This window comes from Castor canadensis, chromosome 3 (assembly GCF_047511655.1).
Source record: "Castor canadensis chromosome 3, mCasCan1.hap1v2, whole genome shotgun sequence".
NCBI classification, from domain to species: Eukaryota; Metazoa; Chordata; class Mammalia; order Rodentia; family Castoridae; genus Castor; species Castor canadensis.
In genome coordinates, this window is record NC_133388.1 from 187,719,340 (window position 1) to 187,738,974 (window position 19,635).

Below are 19,635 nucleotides of genomic sequence, written 5' to 3' on the forward strand. Positions count from 1 at the left end.
GAGCTTCTCCTCTCAATGATAATCTTTCAGTTAAGTGTTAGCATGGCAAGGAGAGATCTGTCCTCCATATCTGTTCTCTTCTTCCTCTGTGATTACAACACTCAAGGTAGTAGGTTCATTCTTACAGAATAAAGATTGTATTTCCCAGGACTTCTTTGCAGTCAAGTATAGTCAGAGGACTAAAAGAATAATACAAGCAGAAGCAACACGTGCAATTTCCAGGAAGCATCCTTAAAGGAAGGAGGCCTGCTTTTCTTCGTATTCTTTCTTTCTGCTGGTGGATGTGATGGGTAGCACAGAAATGGTTAGAATGGGACCATGCAGTGCTCTTGGAAATGGTGGAGTAACAAGACAGAAAAGGCCTGTGTCTCTCACATATCGCTGTAGCAGCTCCATTTGTGTCTGAACTTTTAGACAAGACAGAAAGTATAATTTCTATATTTTAAAGCCAATGTTCTTTTAGATTTTGTGCACAGTAAATGAATAATGATACCCTGAGTTCTTAGTGTAATTAATATCACCTAAAACTTATGCTACTTTGTATGGGCCTTTTAACTAAAAAAACCCAAAACACTGGACTTAGGCCAATCCAGTAATAGATTACTGTCCCCTGGAGGACAGTAACAGTCCCTTGTCTCCCCATGTCTGTTGACATCGACAGCCTCAGTTTTGGCTCCCAACTCCAGCCTCTACCTCTGCCACCCATTCAGGATACATTTGCTTATCTAATCACGCTTAAAAATTATTTTCACCCTAAAAATGAAATATAGTTTTCTGGTACCCATCTTATGTCAAACACTTTACTGTATAACTTCTTCTCTAACCGCCCCACAAAAAAAAATCCAAAACACAAGTACCTATTACCCCACCTTTTCTGGTGATACTGGGGTTTGAACTCAGGGCCTCACACTTGCTAGGCAAGAGCTCTAGCGTTTGAGCCACACACTCCCAGCTGTTTTTGCTATGGTTATTTTTTACGGTTTTTTTGCCCAGGCTAGCCTGGACAGTGATCACTCCCTCATAACTAGGATGATAGGCACACACCACCATTCCCAGCTTTTTATTTTTGCCATGGCCAGCCTAGAATTGCAATCCTCCCAATCTCTACCACCTGAATAGCTGGGATTACAGATGTGAGCCACTGCATCTGGCTACGACCCCCTCTTTTTGGATAAGGAAACAGAAGAAACAAAGAAAGCCAGTGACTTACCTAGGATCATACAGCAAATCAGTGCCAACCTGACTTCCTAGAAACACTAACCTAAGGGTTAAGTCTGTGTCAGGTCACCCTGACAACTTGGAGATTCTCAGATTCTGCAGGGTTTCCCTGCCTAGATTTGCATGGCTCTTCCTGTCCAGGTTGGCCTCTTACCATCCTCTAATGCAAACCTCTAACTTCTGAGGTTGGACTCCTCAGACGCTATCTTAACTGAACCCATGCCAGGCCTCAGTGTTCCCAACCACCCAATGGGGTGACTCTACCTCCAGCAAAGGGCAGCACAGCAGAGAGGTAAAAGGCAGGGTGCCAGAGGACTGAAGTGAATTTAAATGAAGCTGGCCAGCTAAGTCCTGTGAAATGAGTGGAGTAATTCCTACCCACTCGGGGGGGGGGACAGAAGGAAATCATGTTTCCCAAGGACCTTGTGCACAATGAAGGAGGCAAAGTAGCACCTATTACTGTTGGTGGCATCACTGTCACAAACAATATTCCTGACTTCTTTCTGGTACCACCCACAGCCCAACTTTCTTCCGGAATAAAGGCAATAGATAATTACATGACAGAAAACCTTTGTGACATCCACAGCACTACAAATGCCAGAGAGCTCATTGTCACCAAGGTGCTCACTGATGGCATTCAGATTGGGTTCTCTAGCTTGTGTCTCGCAGAATTTCGCATTTCCACCCCCAGAAAGCATCCCTCCGCACACATCCCAGGCTGGGTTTTCTAGACAGGGTGCTGCAGAACACTCACCGATTCCATAGTGAATCTCTCGACGAAAAACTGGAGAGCCTGGAGGCTGAAGATCTCATGTCTCAGCCTTCACATCAGAAAATTACCTGCATGGGGCGGGAGAGAAGTGACAAGGTCATCCAGGGGGACTGCGCAGGACGCCCTGTCTCAGACCAACATGTGACTGCGCCTGGAGGCCTGCACCCTGTCAGGGATGCTCCTGCACCCAGAGCGGCTGTCTAGCGTGTGAGGGGAGCCACCGGGGAGCCCCTGCTCTCGTTCCCCACTTTGGGGCTCACATCTCCATCTGCCAAGGAAGTGCTCAGGGATCCTTCTTGCCTTCTATTTCTGGCTCTACGTTGGAGAGCAATTTACAAGTCATTAACTTCTCTAGACTGAGTCTCCTTCAACATGAACTTACAAGGTTCTGATGAGTGTGACAGACAGACAGATAGACAGACACCTGCAGCTGTGTGCCCACGGGAAGGCAGCCTGGGAGGGAGGAAGATATGGATGAACATACACATTTCAGGACAGCCCTGAATCTGGGAGAGGATTTAATTAATTCATGCATACCACAGCTTAATTGCTGAGTGCACAGAGCACAGGAAGTCTGGGATAAAAGGTGTTACATAAGAGAACAGCTTCAATATTTGCAGAATGGAGAGAAAGTGGGTGGGTCCTTCCCCAGAGATCAGATTGGTACCTGCATCTGGGGCCAGGAACCCCTGATCTTTCCATCTCTGTCTTCCCACTGTCCAATCCATCCCCAAGTCATGGGTTGCCTTCCTTCCTAAAGATCTCTCAACTATCTCTCCATCTCTGCCAACATAGCCCCAACCAAGCCACCATCATTTTTACTTTGGCCATAGTCACTCCTCCTACCTGATCCCTCCCTTAAACACCATTTCCAACTCCAAACCTGGTCTAAAACCTTGTCTGCTAAAACAAGAATAATTTCTTCCAGCTCTCCTCTTCCCTCCCCTCTCCTCCCTCCCTCCTCTTCCTTCTTCTTCTCTCTCTGGTAATTTTGTACACACACAAGAAAAGCATATCATGAAACCCATGTGCCCACCACCTAGCCCCAATCACCACCAACCGGTCACCAATCCTACCCAACCACACCCTCTCCTTCCCAACACATCATAATTTTGTATTATACATTCCAGACACCTCATCAGTTCAGTCCTATTACTACATGTATTGCCAAGAAACGGTCTTTCGTAAAAATATAACTGCAATGCCATTACCACATCTCAAAATAATAGTTCCTTGATATTATCAAATTTCCACACAATGTTCAAATTCCTAGTAGTCTCATAAATGTCAAAAATAGTGTTGGTTTAGAAAAACCTGTATCTAAATACAGGTTGATATGAGCCTGACCATGTCATCTCCCACCTTCTCTGCCCCAGCTGAACAACCTTCAATGGCTTCTCAGTGCCCTGGGATAAAAATAAAAATAATTTAACATTGTCTGAATTTTGCCCGTCTCTGTGGCCTCATCTTGTTCCACAGGCTCACTCTGCAGCCATATGACATTTCTTATTTTAGATTCCAGAGAATGCTGCAGTTTTTCTGCCACAGGTCCTTTGCGCATGTCTTACTTACTTACTGCCTGGAGGGCAGGAAGAACTCCTGTTCTTCCTTCATTGTTATATCCTCAGATAAACTGTTTGTGCTCCTCCAGATTAGATCATGGAGTTTATCTCAGTTTTTAATTATGTAGGTGGTCTCTATTAAATAAGTTATGTCCTAATAAACCCATTATAAGTTTAAATAGCCTAAGTTAAAAATGCATTCAAAGCCAGACATGGTGGTGCACACTTCTAATCCCAGGTACTTACTTGGGAGACAGAAATAGGAGGATCGAGATCTGAGGCCAGCTTGAGCAAAAGTGTGAGATCCTATCTGAAAAACAAACCTAAAAGCAAAAGGACGAGATGTGTGGCTCAAGTGGTAGAACACCTGCCTAGCAAACTTGAGAGCCCAAGTTTAAACCCCAGGGCTGCGCGTGCGTGCGCACACACACACACACACACACACACACAATTAATGCATTTAATATACCTAAAACACTGAACATCCTAGCTTAACCGAGCCTACCTTAAGCATACTCAGAACACTTCCAGTAGCCTACAGCTGGGGAAAATCACCTAACATAAAGCCTATTTTATAATAAAGTGTTGAATATCTAATGTAACTTATTCAATCCTGTAGTGAAAGTGAAAAACAGAATAGTTGCATTTGGGTACTTTTTCAGCATCATAAAGTCAAAAAAACTATGGTAAATCAGGGACCGATTTACATTAATATTCATTAACGTGAAGACTGATTAATACTTGTAGATTTGAATCAATTAAAGCCATGTGAGTACAAAGACTGTGTTTGGACTTGCTCATTGCATTGCTGTGTCCCCGGCACCAACCATACAATGTCACCATGACTCTGTTAATAACTATTTGTTGGATAAATATAGAGCCATTTCCCCCAAACTCAGAGGTCAAAAACGATCAACCAAACCTTGAGCCGTGAAACATAGCAGTGGAGTTGACAAGCTTATCATAAAACTCCTATGGAAATGCTTTGGGCTCGGGATAGGTAAGAGGACCTTGAAGAATGATGTTAGAGGCCTCACATTTCCTGAGTTCAAAACCCGTTACAAGCCACCGCTATCAGGGCAGTGTGTTACTGGCATAAGGATAAACATCTGCTCTCTGTTAGTCACAGACCCCAATCTTCCTGTGTCATTGACCTCTGGAGCCCAACTTTATTAAGTAAATGTTGGAAAATAGGGCCTGTAATTTGCACAAATGGTGTAGGCCTCCCCCAGACTGCTCAGCAGCTTGCTTTTCCTCTGCAGTCTCTGCTTCACCCCAGTGACCAGCTGAGACAGTATGGTAGACTGGGCCATTTCTTCACCCAACACAGATTTTAAGTTTTCACCTCTGCCATGTAATTTTAGCACTTCCCACTATGGAGGGTTGTGTGCCTTTCCTACCTTATTGGGTTCTGGACTGGACCACCGATCTGCCTCAGCCTGTGGAACATGGGTCGAAGTGACAGTGCACTGGCCCCAGGCCAGTCCCTCTTGCATGACCGTCATGAGCTATGAGACAGCATCTGTCAGTTGCTGTCTGTTAGTCTGAACCCCAAAGTAAAGACATATAGAGCAGAGCCGAACCCAACCACGAGTCCAGCATGAGTCAGCCATGCCCAACCCCGATCAACCCAACCACAGCTGATGCCACAGACCCATGACCACGAAGACAAATACCTGCTGTCATAAAAGTTACTGCAACTCAGCCAAACTGATTAATACATGTGGGAATATTAACTTATGGAGACCAGTAGGTATAAACCCAGGTTAGAACAAATGAACAGCATGTTCACAGCACAAGTTCAGTAACAACTGACAGTTACTCTTACAGAACATCCACCTACCTGGTGCCAATTTGACCCTCACAGAAGTATTACAAAAGGGCCAGGCGCAATAGCTCACACTTATAATTCCAGCTACTCAGAAGGCAGAGATTGGGTGGATCTTGATACAAGACTGGCCCAAAGCAAAAAGTTAGTAAGACCCCCATCTCAACAAAACAACCTGAGCATGGTGGCACATGCCCAGCTACGTGGGAGGTGTAGGGAGGTAGGGAGGATCATGGTACCAGGCCAGCATTGGCAAAAACTTGAGACCCTATCTGAATATTAACCTAAGGCAAAAAGGGTTGGAGGCCTGGCTCAAGTGGTAGAGCACTTGCCTAGCCAGCTCAAGGGCTTGAGTTCAAACCCCAGTAAACACCAAAAAAAAAAAAAAGTTCTGCAAGATATACAACGGGCCAGTTTGATGGAGGAGAAAATCAAGATGAGAGATGGGAGCTAATGTGTCCAAGGCAGTGTGTGACAGAAGTGGGACCTGAACGCAGCCTGTGTGACTCAAGAACTGCAAGTCAGGCATAAAAAGAGGGTCTTGCAGATGCTGTTATGTAATTCCCTGGTCTACCCACCCACCTCCACCTTGACACTCCTTTCATGGGTTTTTGTGAGAGCTGCTGGGTAGAGTGGAAAGACCACTGGGGACTTGCGTTCCAATCCCCCAAACACAGCCTCACCATCCTGAGCCTCTCTGCCCCTCAGGTCCTTGTTTGTGAAACGAGGCTGCTAATCCCAGCCTGAGCTGCATCACTGTACTGCCATTAACCTCCAGAGAGGAGTGTGAAAGCTGTGTGAGGTGTGACACGAAAGTGAGTTCACACCCTGCTGCCTCAGCCCTGAGCCCCCTGAAATGAGGTCAGCATCTTTGCACAGTCCAGCAGCTTCCCCATAGTGCTCAGGCAAAGCACGCAGCTTATGATCCATTTATGGTTTGAGCCTGACTTTTTTCAAGCAGAGATTATTTCTTTCCTGTTATGAACATAATTCAGGGGCATCGGGAAACTATTAAGGCATAAAAAGAAAACCATTGATTATTTTAACACTTGAAGGTAAGTACTGATTGAATTTAAGACCGTTTCCTTTCTGGGACTGGTTTTCATAAGGGTGAGATGAATAATACATTTCAATTAACATGATTTTCTTAGAACCAGGGAAATACCATAAGTGAGAAAATTCCATTTTGCATTTATTCATTTAATAATTTTTTTTTACAGTGCTGGGGATCAAACACAGGCTTTGCACATACGAGGCAAGCACTCTGAGTATATTCCCAGCAAAAATTTTAATCTGACTCAATTCTCTTTATTTATTTATTTATTTATTTATTTATTTAGGTTTTTTGAACTGAGGTTTCACTATACAGCCCAGGCTGGCCTTAAACTTTCTCTCCTCCTGCCTCCACCTACTGAGTTGCTGGGATTACAGACATATACCACCACACTTAGTTTCATTCAACAAATTCTGATATTACACTTGTCATGTGCCTGGGACTGTTCTTAATTTCTAAAGACAGAGCCAAACCACAAAAAAGTTGATAATCTCCAAGAATTAACATTTATTCATTCATTAACTAAATAAATATGAAGTAGCTACTAAATGCTGGATGATGATGAAGGTGGTAGCAGTGATGGTGGTGGTGGTGATGGTGGTAGTGATGTTGGTGATAGTGATGGTTCCTGGCCAGATCCAGTATGACTTATTAGATAATTTGGCCTCTAGAACAATGCATCTGGTTACAGCCCAGAAATAGCTTATTCTCTTGGAACTATTTATCCTTATACACTTAAACTCTCTCATCTTTAAAATTGGCAGGAAGTACCTACTCCCTACATTCACTATGAGAATAAACAAGAGATGTAAAAGCACAGAGCAAAATGCTCAGACCGTGGCAGGTGACAGGTAGATGGTAACTAGTAGGGTTGCAGGTGTTAGAATCACCTCATTTAATCCTCACAACCGTGCCACAGGTGGTCAATGTGCTACCGCTTGGGTCCCTGGGGCTCACTTCCACGGGGGACCTGAACACTGTGAGTGACCCAAACACTCCTCCCCACAGCCTCTCATTCCAGCTGACCCAGATGTGAAGCAACCACCAATTATCTACACCACATTCATTAACACCCGTGTCTGCCTTTCCACTGAAAGCCTATCACACATACACAAAGGGGCACAGATCACAGGGCACACAAACCCTTCTTTACCACCAGCCCTCAGTCAGGAGTTGAGTTTTACCCTACAGAGGTTGGGCTTCACATCCTTTCATAGAGGATATGATGGCCTCTTGAGTCATCTGCAGCTGGCCATAGCTCAGACAAGTTTTTCCTCCCATAAAATCATGTCAAACACTTTTCCTATTTACCAATGACCATTTCCTGTTCTATGGGAATACTTAGATAATCGGCACCTAAAGAAAAAAGAGCACACACGTTTGATGCCACCATTCCTTTTGCTCCAATTACTATGTTTCTACATTCAGTAACAAGTAATAAATCCTGCAGGCTAACCCAAGAAGCCTGAGTTAGGCATCTGACCTTTGGCCATCTGACTTTGGACCCCTGCTGTTTCTCCTGATCCTTCTGCCCCACCCACCCTGCAAGATGGCTCCTATTGAGTCTCCCAGCCCAGGATTACCCAGAACACTAACATACCAAAGGACACAGACAAGACCTGCAGAAGCCCAGTCCAAGAAAGCCAAAAGGGAGGAGGCACACTCTTAACAACTCCCTGTGGGGCACTCACCGCCTAATCAAAATGGCAACAAAGATGACCTGGGCCTCTCCTATCCAAACAGGAGATCACTGCAAAGGACTCAGGACCCAAGACCAGAACCACTGTTGGGCTATAAATTCATGATGACTTTGAGTACTATCTCCATCCTACTTCCTGAGGCTCTGGGCCAGACAGTGAGAAGGTGGAGCTGAGTAAGCCAAGGTCACTGTCCACACAGGCAGGATGAACTGCTAGAATATAACCTGTCCTAGGCCCTGCCTCACAAACACTTGTAAGAGCCTGCTACCTGCTATTTCTCATTGGCCAGAGCCTCCCATAATGACAATCATCTCCTGGAAATGTATCCATTCACGCATTAATTTATTGGAAAAACTATTTAGTAAGCTAAATTTCGAGGACATATTGGTTAGCAACATAGTCTTTGGTTAGGGAGTCAAACTTTTTCAAATAACCTCCCAGGTGGCAAGAAAAAGAAAGTGCTGTTGCCATAGGAACCTACAAACAACAGGTGATTAGTAAGTCCTCAAGTTACATCTTGAGAATTTTTGAGAATCTTAGAATAAGTGAATGTTAGAGAAATACCCTCAAGAACTTGAGGAGAGAGGGGCCAAGAAAGTTTACAGCTACATGCTGGGAGGCAGGCCAGACTCACCCACTAGCCACATAACCGCGGCCGCGCCCCCCCCCCCCCCCCCCCCCCCCCCCCCCCCCCGCCACCTTACACCAGCAGGTTCCTCCCAGGTGGTGTTATCACAGAAGTACGCATTTCCTTCAGGGCCCCCTGGGAAGGGCTGCAACTGTGCCAGGAGGAATCAGTGGGTACCTAGGGTTTGTGGTGCTGCCGTGTCTTCATAGCACCATTGAGGTCCTTTCTCAGTGGATGTGCTGGGTGCAGAGCCATCTATGTGGCTGGTCTCCTGGACTCACAGGAAAGCAGGAGGACAGCCCAGTGCTGGGAGAAACTCCCAAGCAGTGTGGAGAGGAAAGCACACAGAGTAAAAACTAACATTGCAACGCTGGCTCTCCCTCCCAATTGCTGTGTCTCCAGTGATGAAGGTCCCTGCTGTGAGCCTGTGTCATGGTACCCACACATACTGCTCACAGGTCATTAAAAGCCAGCACATCCTGCCACAGCAACACTTGCCCTCTCTGCTCTCCAGTACCTACAGGCAGGCTAGTGGTGCCAAGGAACTAATGCTCCAAGGTACAGCCTGCAGACCAGAATGGGTGGGAATGAGGGAACAAAACCCAGTCCCTTGCCCCGGGGTTGTGACCTCACTGAGGTCCCCCGGAGGAATGAAGCCCAGCTGGATAAAATGGGTCTTTATCTCACTTGCTCACACCTTCACCTCCCAAATAATCCGTGTTCGCACATTTCCTCAGGGCTGGATTCAGGGGGAATGCACTCTGAGATGCGGATGACACTTTTGATTCTGTTGTTGGCAGGTAAAAAGGAGGTCAAGTAAGCGTAAGGTGTACCAGCATAGGGCACACTTTTAATCCCAATTTATAATCCCAGCTACACAGGAGGTGTAAGTAGTAGGACCAAGGTATGAGGTTGGCCTGTGCAAAAACAAGACCCTTTCTGAAAAAGGGTTGGGTACATAGCTCAAGAGGTAGAAGCCTTGGCAAATAAGTGTGAGCCCGAGAGTTAGAATCCCAGTACCTACGAGAGAGAGAGAGAGAGAGAGAGAGAGAGAGAGAGAGAGAGAGAGAGAGAGAGCTGCTCAATCTGGTTGGGGAGGAACACCTTGCCCACCCACGACAGCTAGTGCATATGAATTACTGGCTATATCAAGCAGTGCTCCACCTGCTCTCCTGGGAATGGTCCAGGAGACCTCCTGCCTGTGCCCTGCCCCCTGCTGCTTCATCCCAGTGTTTTATTGCTTACGTGTGGCCTTTATCACAGGTGGTAGAGTGGGCTGAGCTGGTACCATGAAAAGCAGACATCTCCTGGGACTGCCAGCCCCAGGCACACCCAGCAGCAGCATGAAGACAGCTGAAGACATCCAGGGAGCTGGCGGGAGCAGAGACTGTGAAGAGCTGAGATTTCAGAAAGCAAAGAGCTGCGAAAAGCTAAGACTGAGGAAGGCGAAGGAGTGTGAAGAGCTGAGACTGTGGAAGAGGTGCAAGTCCCGACCATCAGAGTTCCAGAAAGTCACCTAAAGTTACTAGCCTGGCTACCAAAGAGCTGTAACGCTAAGAGCGAAGGTCCCAACAGTCTAACCTCAGCATGGACATATTTCATGTGACTGATCACTCTGTTGGGTGTCCACTGACCCTGCCCCAGTGACAGAGAGGATATAACCAAGGCCTGGAACCAGGAGCAGTGCCTCAGTGTCCCAGCCTCCACTAGGTTCAAGATCAAGAGGACCTAGTCAGAAAGGGTTTATATGGGAGGATTTAATCCCCCGGCAGGAAGCCTCATTGCTGGGCCTCCCCCAGCACCACACAGGCCTGAGTGTGTGTCAGTTATTCTGCCACTTGTAACCACACTGAGTCCTCACCCAGCCCCAGGCAGTGAGAGGCACATTTTAGGGAGGAAACAACAGGCTAACAGACTGAATAATGATCTACAAAATAACAAAGCCAGCATACGTTGCATGGTTACTAGTGTATCACACACCACACAGAAATAACTTCTTTAATCCCCTAACAACCTAGAAAACAGGAATTACTATGGTTCCATTTCACAGAGAAGGGAATAGGCTAATCCAGGATGAGCCTCTTGCTAGAGGCCTGATGGATAATGAACAATACCTATATCTAAGTCCCTGCTTTCCTTTAAATCTCACCAGTCTTTCAGGGCAGGGACAGCCTCAAGAGAGAGGTCTCAGGCACCTGTGTCCTCCCTCCCTCTTCCAGGGTTAGAACTGGAAAAAGACCTTTAAGAAGCTAAGCTCACCACACCAGCCTTGCATAAAGCTCACTCTAATTAATGTCCACCACCTGCAATCCAATTTGACCATGATTTCTGCAATCACCTTATTTCCTCCATTCTATATCATGGCCATATTTTCATATTTTAGCATGTCTGAAACAGAGTGTGTCTTCCTATCAAAGAAATTCAACTTCTCCTTTCTCTCCCAACACTGTTAGGATATCAATAATGCATCTTGTAATCAAAGGAATCTTAAAATCAAAAGCAGTAAGGTCTGGCTAAGCAACCTTCAAATCTCATCTAGTTAAAGCCCAGCACAGTCCTTACAAGACTGTCAATTTGAGATATGCAGAGCCTAAATCCTCCCTTCAGATCTCCCAAAGAATCCTTCAAAGCACACCTGCCCCTGGATGGGATTTCACCCACACAGCCCCCCTGTCTCTCCCTGGCTCAGAAATCCCAGGCTTGGCATCCTGCACTTCTCATGAGAAAGGGAAGTAAATCCCTTGTTAGTCCACCGATAACATCTAATGAGCACCCATTACACTGTAAAAATATGAGCTAAAATTTGACTGTATCTTCTGTCTTGCTAGGTTCATTCTTTCATTCATTCTTATAATACTTTAACTGAGGCTTATGAAGTGCCAAGCCAAAACGGCCATGTTCCTTGGTACAAGGCAGACGGATGAATCGATAGTTGCTGGACAGAGTTGCTACAGTAGAGCAATAATGCAGAGGTTCAGGTAGAGGGGAGGCAGCATCTGGTTTTGAGTGACAGAGTAAATGCTAAGTCGTAGTTGAAGAAACACCTCTCACTGGGAGAAGTTTGCTAGCTCCATCTGCCACATCAAAGGCTCAATGATGATACCTGAAGAACTAGAAGATGATAAAGCCAAGTTTGTGTTTCCATCTAAAAGTTTATTAACACCTATGCAAAGATGCAGATTTGCATTTAGAAGGTTCTGGACCTAAAACTTCAGTGAAACAGAAGGAAAGGCTTTGGAATCAAGGGCCTAGCATTCAAGAGAGGTAGCTCTTACCTTATCAGCCTTGGGCAAGCCCCCTCATCTCTCTGAGCAGTTTTCTCATTTGGAAAACAGGCATAACCACAGTAGCTCAGAGGCCTGCTGTGAATCAAACTTGGTGATTCTTATCTAGGAATACACAGATCACTAATGCTTTTCTGGGCATTTCTTTGGCCCAAATAGATCATGGCCAAAATACATGATCTATTTAACAATGAAACTTTTTTCTTGGTTGATAATACATCAGAATGTTATATTTATGAGTGGGAAAAAGTGCTTTGTTCACTTCCACAGCTCTTAGAATATCTGCTGTATAGCAGATGCTCAATAAACACCTGTTGCCAGAATACATTAGCTGAATCAGAAAAAAGCAGGGAAAAAGCAGAAAGGAGATGGGAATGCTCTTTATATTATAGGAAAATATTCATGAGACCTCCCACTGGCTCCCCACTCCACCTCCTTCAGCCAAACAGGAAGCCCCTTGACAAATACCTTCCAGTCCCACCTGAGGAAGCTTTGTAAGTAGGGAACATCATTGCTAGGAAATTCCAAGCCTCAAACTCCTTCCTGAAAATTCACCTGTTTCTTAGAAATTTTGCTGCCTGTCAACATGGAAGAATCAGCAAGTTCTGTGAGCCCTTTCTTCTTCATTTTTTTAATGAAGTTCCCTTAGAGTCTAGACTGTTTCCTTTCAACGAAGTTTTAGTATCTTCTATTTCAACAGCTGTAGGTCTTCACGTGCAGCTGGCAGTAACACCTGGCAGAACGCTGAGCCTGGATGCGCTGACTCACTGCAGTTTCTGGGCTACTTCCTGTGACACTGAGTGTCGCCTCCACAGGACGACAAGCTGTTGAGTTCAGGGTGCCCACTGGAATGCAAGACCCTTAGAAAAATCACTCCAGCGGGTACAATAGAATTGTAAGCAAGCCACCCCATACTCCAACCTTCCTTCCTCTTCAGAGAACACTCTGGAGCATAAGAAGATCCTGCAGCTAAATATCATGCCCCAATAAATGTTTGGCAAATGAATGAATAATGAATGAATGAATAAACGCTTAAACCAACACCACATGCCAAGCCTTTCCAGGTACCTTTCATTTTTCATCAGAGTTCAATTCCCAGCTGTCAACTAGTTAACATCAGGTTAACCAGTGTCATGATTCCCAGCAAGCTTCTTGCTTGGCAACTATCTCCACTGTAGGTTGCCACCACTGCCATCTTCTGGAGTCTGTTGCGAACCAAGTCTTCCCACCGTTCCCACTTCTCTCTCCTGCATAACAAAGAACTTAGAGTGGATATACTAATAATGCCCCAAGGGGCAGGAGATTTGGCCTTGGCTCTTTGGCTACCATCTAGAGGATGGTCCACTGTCTCCTTGGGCCTCGTGTGCCACAGCAATGAAATGAGAATCATATGTTCCACGTCCCACAGGAGCTGCAGGGTTTCTTGGGAATAAGAAGCGTAACAGAGACTTTCCATTTTGCCATCATTCTGCCATCAGGGCACTTGAGTTGATGGGGCCCTGCCCTCTCAAAATCTTGAAAGACTAGACACAAATGGATCAACATGTAGTAAAAATGGAAAAAACCAAGAGGGAAGAACCCCAGGCCACAAACAAAGGCACAGCTCCAGTACACACACCCGTGTACAGTCGTGCACACACAGAGATACAAAATAAGACAGAAGAAGGCAGGAGCCTGTTCCCTGCCGCCCACAGAAAGGAGGCTGGGTGCTTTCCAGATGCTCTTTCAGAGGCCCTGACAAAGCACTTCATGAGCTGGGTGGGGACATTCCAGAGTCAGTCTGTTTCCTTTATGGGAGCAGTGTTCCTGGCTAATTGTGACACAAGGAGAAGGGACAAGAGTCCCCTCTCCACACAGGGACTGCTGTGGAAAGGAATCAGCTGAAGGGAGCAAGTGTAAGGGACCCACGTTTGCAGAGGCCACAATAAAATTCTCTCTTAAGACAAAACCATTAAGTACTGGCCGATGGAGAAAAGAAGGGGTACTTCATGGGCTGACAAAACTGACAGGTAGGGAAGGATAGAACTTCAGCCATGGCTAGATTCAGGGCTCAAAGGACATGGTTGGGGTAGCTCTTCTCCATCTGTGGGTTCTGCACCACTGGAAAGGCAGGGAGGTTCTCCACAGGCTTGATGCAAGAGTTGCTGGCCCCAAAACTGATGTTCAGACACAGCACAGCCCCTGAGGAGAAAGCCAGAAAGAGAAAGGGAGGAAGGAAGGAAGGATAAAAGAAAAAGAAGGGAGGGAGGGAGAGAGGGAGGGAGGGAGGGAGGGAGGAAGGAAGGAAGGAAGGAAGGAAGGAAGGAAGGAAGGGTATAAAGTAGATTGTTTTTATCAGAAAATAAAGGCTCAATCAACTTGAACTTTAAATAAAACAAAGAGAACGAGAGCAGACCGAGTTTAGGTTTTGTTTGTTCTGTTTTGAGGCAGGGTTTCACTATGTTGCCCAAGGCTGGTCTCGAACTCCTGTGCTCAAGCAGTCCTCCCACCTCAGCCTTCAGAACAGCTGGGATCACAGGAGTGTAACACCACATCCAGCTTAGATGGAGTTTTTACAGGTTTCTTTTTTGTCTGCACAGCTTTATCAAGATGAAAGTCATGTAACACACAATTTATGAATTATATGCAAAAAATGTCAATGGTTTTTAGTAGAACCCACAGAGTTGTGCAACCATTACTACAATCAATATTTTCATCACCTCAAAAAGATACCACATACCGTGAAAGTCACCATCCATTCCACCCTCTACCTACTCCTGGCAAAACAACAGGGTAACTGTAAATCTCTCCCCACAGATTTTCCCCTTCTGGACATACCATGTTGTGAAATGGAATCACACAACAGGTGGGATTTTCATTCTTTCTGTTGTAGGAAAAATTATAAAAGACCCCTTTCCCTGAACTCCTGGTTGATCTCAGCCTCTGTGGATCTGATGGAAGTGGCTTCAGCTCCCTACACTGAGATGACCAAGGGAGGGTTGTCCCAGGCTGGGTGTTCCTCCCAAGGAGGCCTGTGAGAGGGCAGAGGCTAGGGCTAATGCCTGGAGGCCTGGGTCAACATCAGGCCTTGCAGTGATGACACAATGGTTCCAGGAGGCCTGGGTCCTCCATGTTGTCTTGCTATGGATGGAGCATGGTGGGCAGAAAAGGTCTGGCCTGCAGTCAAACACAAGCACCAGGAGTCCCCAGGGAAGGGCCCTTCCAGTTCTCTGCCCAGCATCCATTCTTATTCGTGATATCACGTGGAATCCCTCTTCTTGAAGCACATGCTCCTTCAGCCCCAGTAATTGGCCTGGCTGGCTCAAACCCATTCTGTCATCTGTGAGTAACTAGTTTAGAAAGGCCATGTGATCCAATTTGGGACACCAGACATGAGGCTGGAGGTTTCTGAGAACTGTCTTTCTCAATGAAATGGAAGAAGTTTCGGAAATGATGTTGCCTGTCTTCCTGGGGAGGTTATAATAAAGGCGTGGTACTCTAAATGGCTGTTCCCTGTCTCACGCTCAGCCTTGGGGAGAGACCCAACGAACCACTGGAAAATGAAGCTCATGCTCCCAGAGCAGAAGCTGAGTCTGAACCCCACTGCGCTATTCCCATTCTGCTTGCCCCCATTCTTCACCCTTCTCTGTGCCCACCTGATCAGGAAGGGACTAACGGAAGGGCTCCCCACCTTTCTGACTGCAGGATGGTTTTGGCCAACAGGAAGTTCCAGCAGGATACAGGAGGGAGGAGTCTCATTCCCCAGTGACTCTCTGGAGGTCACTTCGAACCAGCTGCTGCCTTCAATCCAGGTCTCAGCTCTGACCAGGTCTACAAAGCCTTAATCACTTTCAGGTTCCACGAGCCATTTCCTCCTTGCCTATACAGGAGCCCCAAGGCACTTCCCTGGACATTGCACTATCCCAGGAACTTCCCCGCACCTGCCCATACCTTCTTGAAGAGCCCTTCATATGGCCAGAAAACATAGGAGAAGCTGCTCAAAGGCATGAGTCACTAGGGAAATGCAAACCCAACCACAGTGACACACCACTTCATGCCCACTAGGTCAGCCACAATCAAGAAAATGGCAACTGACAAGTCTTGGCAAGGATGTGGACAAATGGAACCCTCACACATTGCTGGTGGGAATGTAAAACGGTTCAGCCGCTTTGGAAAAATTTAGCAGCTCCTCAAAAAGTTAAATATAGAGTTATGAGATAACCCAGTAAGACCCTGCAATTCCACCCCCAAGTGTGCACCCCAAAGAATTGAAAACATGCATTCAAACAAATACTTGGAAATCAATGCTCATAGCAGCACTCTCCAAAATAGCTAGCAAGCAGAAGCAGCCCAAATGTCCATCAACTGATGAATGGATAAGCAGTGTGGCCTAGCCACACAATGGAGCTATGAAAAGTTATAAAGTACTGACACATGCTATCATCGATGAACCCCCAAATCATTATGCTAAAACATATATGAAAGCAAACACAAAATCTTACATATTATATGATTCCACTGATATGAAACACTCAGAATAGGTAAACCCACAGAGACAGAAAGCAGACTAGGAGTGACCAGGGGGCTGGTAGTGGGGTGGGGACATGGGGAGTGACTGTTTACTGGGTACAGAGTTTCTTATTGGGATGATAAAAATATCTTGGAAATAGACCTAGATGATGATTGTCTAACACTTGTGAATATACTTGATGTCACTGAATTAAATGCTTTCAAAAGGTTAATGGTTAGTTTCTTGTTGATTTCATCTTATCGTTCAAAATCCCTTTATGAAATTCTCCTCGAGTTATCTTAATTCAATAACTCAAGGATACTGTATGTTTCCTAATGGTACAATGACTGATCGACCCCTCACCTGGCCTGTCGACCTGTAGTTATGAGACAACACACTACCTTCCCTATTCCCTTCGAGCCAGTCTTCTTCCTTGGAGCCAGAAGGTTTCTGTTTGACATTATCACTTATCAGCTTCCCTGTTGGGTGACCTGAGACAAGTGTCTCTGCTTCTCTGAGTCTTCATTTCCTCATCTGTAAACCAGGGCTAATAATACCAACCTCACTAAACTGGTTTAGGATTGTTGTGACAGCTACTTAGGAGAATGTATATAATGTACTTAGAATGTAAGGTGGAGCTCAGAAAATGACTTCATTCATTCCCTGTAACACAAATTATGTCTCTCCCCTAGTGGCAGCCATAATATCTACCTGCTGGAACTACCGTCAGCTTCACATGGGGGCTGTGCAGTGAAGCAGTTACACAGGCAGTTCAGCTTGGTCCCTCAGCTGTGTGACCTCAGGAGGATTACTTCTCTGAGATTCAGTTTGCTCCTCTGTGAACCAGGGATAATTATAGGTGAGGACTGAACACAGAGCCCTGAGCACAGTTCCTGGCATATGGCAGCTATTGGTAACATGTCAGCTGCTATTATCACTACAGAGCATAAATACAGGGCCCAAGAACTGGCGCAGCCCCGAGTTCAAGTTTGCTTTGTCCTAGGCCTCCCTTCTCCCCTCCCACCAGCAACAATGCTTAGCGAGTGTTCTGCAAATGCTGAGTGCATAGTAAACAGAATCATTGCTGGGAAGGACGTTAGCTCTCTGTAAACCAGGGGTTGGCAAACTATGACCCTGATCACAAGCGTCACTTACCAGGAGTTTAGTTTCTCCAAACCCAACAGCCCCACTCCTTCAACCAACCCACAAGTGACAGGACTTTGAGGCCCTCTCACCACCTATGTCAGAGTCTGCTGCTCACCAACATCATTTCCTCTTCTTCCAAAGCATGCTGCCAGACTACACTTCCCAGACTCCTTTGCAGGTGGGTGTGTCAGTTCTAGCCAGGAAATATAAGCTACTAAACAGCCCAGGCTTTTAAGAAATAGTGTGCCTACTCCACCTCTTTCCCCCATAGATGCAGACAGTGACAAAGCTCTAAGATCCAGCAGGCCCACAAAAACGTGGAAAGGGCCTAGGTCTGAGTGTGACCACTAAGAGAAAGCTACTCAGTGAGTTAAAAATACCCATTTTAGATGAGAAAAAGACATCCCTATGTTTGAGTCATTAAACATTGTGGGGACCATTTGGTACTGTAGCTAATATCGCTGGATTACTAAAACATCATCCTAGTCTCTGTAGTATGGAATGTCTATTGACCTAAATTATACAGTTTCATGAATTCATCCAAAAATCTATCACTGAATACCTACTACAAGCCAGATTCTGTGGATTCCAAATAAAATTAGAACAGTATGAGCACTTAGGAAGACAGAGGCAGAAACCAAGCAAGCCAGGACATTGTGTCAAAGGCCTTGAGAAAAGCACGATAAAGCAGAGTGAGGTGTAGACAGGAAAGGTCAGCTCTACGGGCACCAGACTGGTCAGGAATGCTTCTGAGGTCTGGAAGCACAGGTGCTCAGTTCGAATCCCAGATGCTACCTTTGCTTCTGGGACCTTAAGCAAGTTAGTAGGCAGGGGAAGGCCTCAGCTTCCTCACAGTGACTTCTTAATAAGGAACAATATAGACTGAGCCTCTACTTCACCTCCCCCACTTTACAGATGAGGAAATGAGGCCCTCACAGGTTCAGCATTCAGCTTGAACTCATGGCTGATGACAAACTCGGGTCTAGAACCCAAGTCTATGTAAAAGTTGCAGTAGCAGGTAACTGAAGTAACTTGCTCCAAATGGCTTAGATTAGCAATAATTATTGAAAACTATATTTGCACTACTTTTAGGAAAACATGTATTAAATCAAAAAAGTGCAAATAAAAACCATTTATCTTTAGTTTACCAACTATACAAAGATGAATGCAACTGACAATGTCCTGGGCTGGCATAGATTTGAAAAAATGTGCCTCCTCAAAAACTGCTCAGGAAAAAACAGTAAACTTTCCTGGAAAGGAGGATGATAGTGTTACTTTGGTAGTATGTGTGACACTTAAAAATGTGCCTGTCTTTTGACCCAGCACTTCCACCTATCAGAAGTAAATATTTGGACAAGTATATAAATGCAAAAATTAGAAACAACCATGCAAAAGTGTGGTTAAATAAATTATGGTATGTCCATGGCCATGACAAATGATCATGCAAATCTGTATCTAGTCACATGGAAAGAAAGTCTCAATACAATGAGTGAAAAAAACAAGATGACTAAAAGATGATGCCACTGTTTGCAGAAACCATGCATCCGTGAGTCTAGCTGCACAAATGGAAAAGAGCGGTTCTCTCTCAGTGGGTGACCACCGTCTTCCTCTTTATCTTTTCCTGCTGCTTTTGAATTTTGGGTTATGAGCAGGTACTATGCTTAAAATTTGGGGAGAAAAAATAAATTGTACAGGAAGAAGATTATTAAATTGCCTAGGGCTAGGGAGGCATTTTGTTGTACATGGTATTCATTATGACAATTCTGAATAGCCTTACACTGTACATTGGTCCCCTCCACCACATACCCCAAAACTCCTCCCCACCCCACTTAAAGTAACTACAAGAGGTTTCACCATTTTATTTCATATATGTATATGAAGCCCATCAACCATATTCCCTCACCTTCATCGCCTCCATTCACCCTCCCCCTCCCACAAGCACCCCCCAACACAC

General features: G+C 45.5%; 1 protein-coding gene across 5 annotated transcripts in view; it reads right to left on the reverse strand.

The window, feature by feature from the left end:
- The window catches only part of Asap1 (ArfGAP with SH3 domain, ankyrin repeat and PH domain 1), a 325,249-nt gene that overhangs the window by 288,420 nt on the left and 17,194 nt on the right, over positions 1–19,635 (reverse strand). For 3 of the 5 annotated variants that reach the window (XM_074069232.1, XM_074069228.1, XM_074069227.1), the window contains exon 2: positions 1,973–2,058. The exons of 1 other annotated variant lie outside the window; for it this stretch is intronic. In XM_074069232.1, coding sequence (XP_073925333.1) covers positions 1,973–2,031 — 59 coding nt within the window. In that variant the 5' untranslated portion in view covers positions 2,032–2,058. Of the gene's footprint in view, positions 1–1,972; positions 2,059–19,635 lie in introns of those variants that run through there. One more of the 5 variants, XM_074069231.1, reaches the window with a different exon arrangement.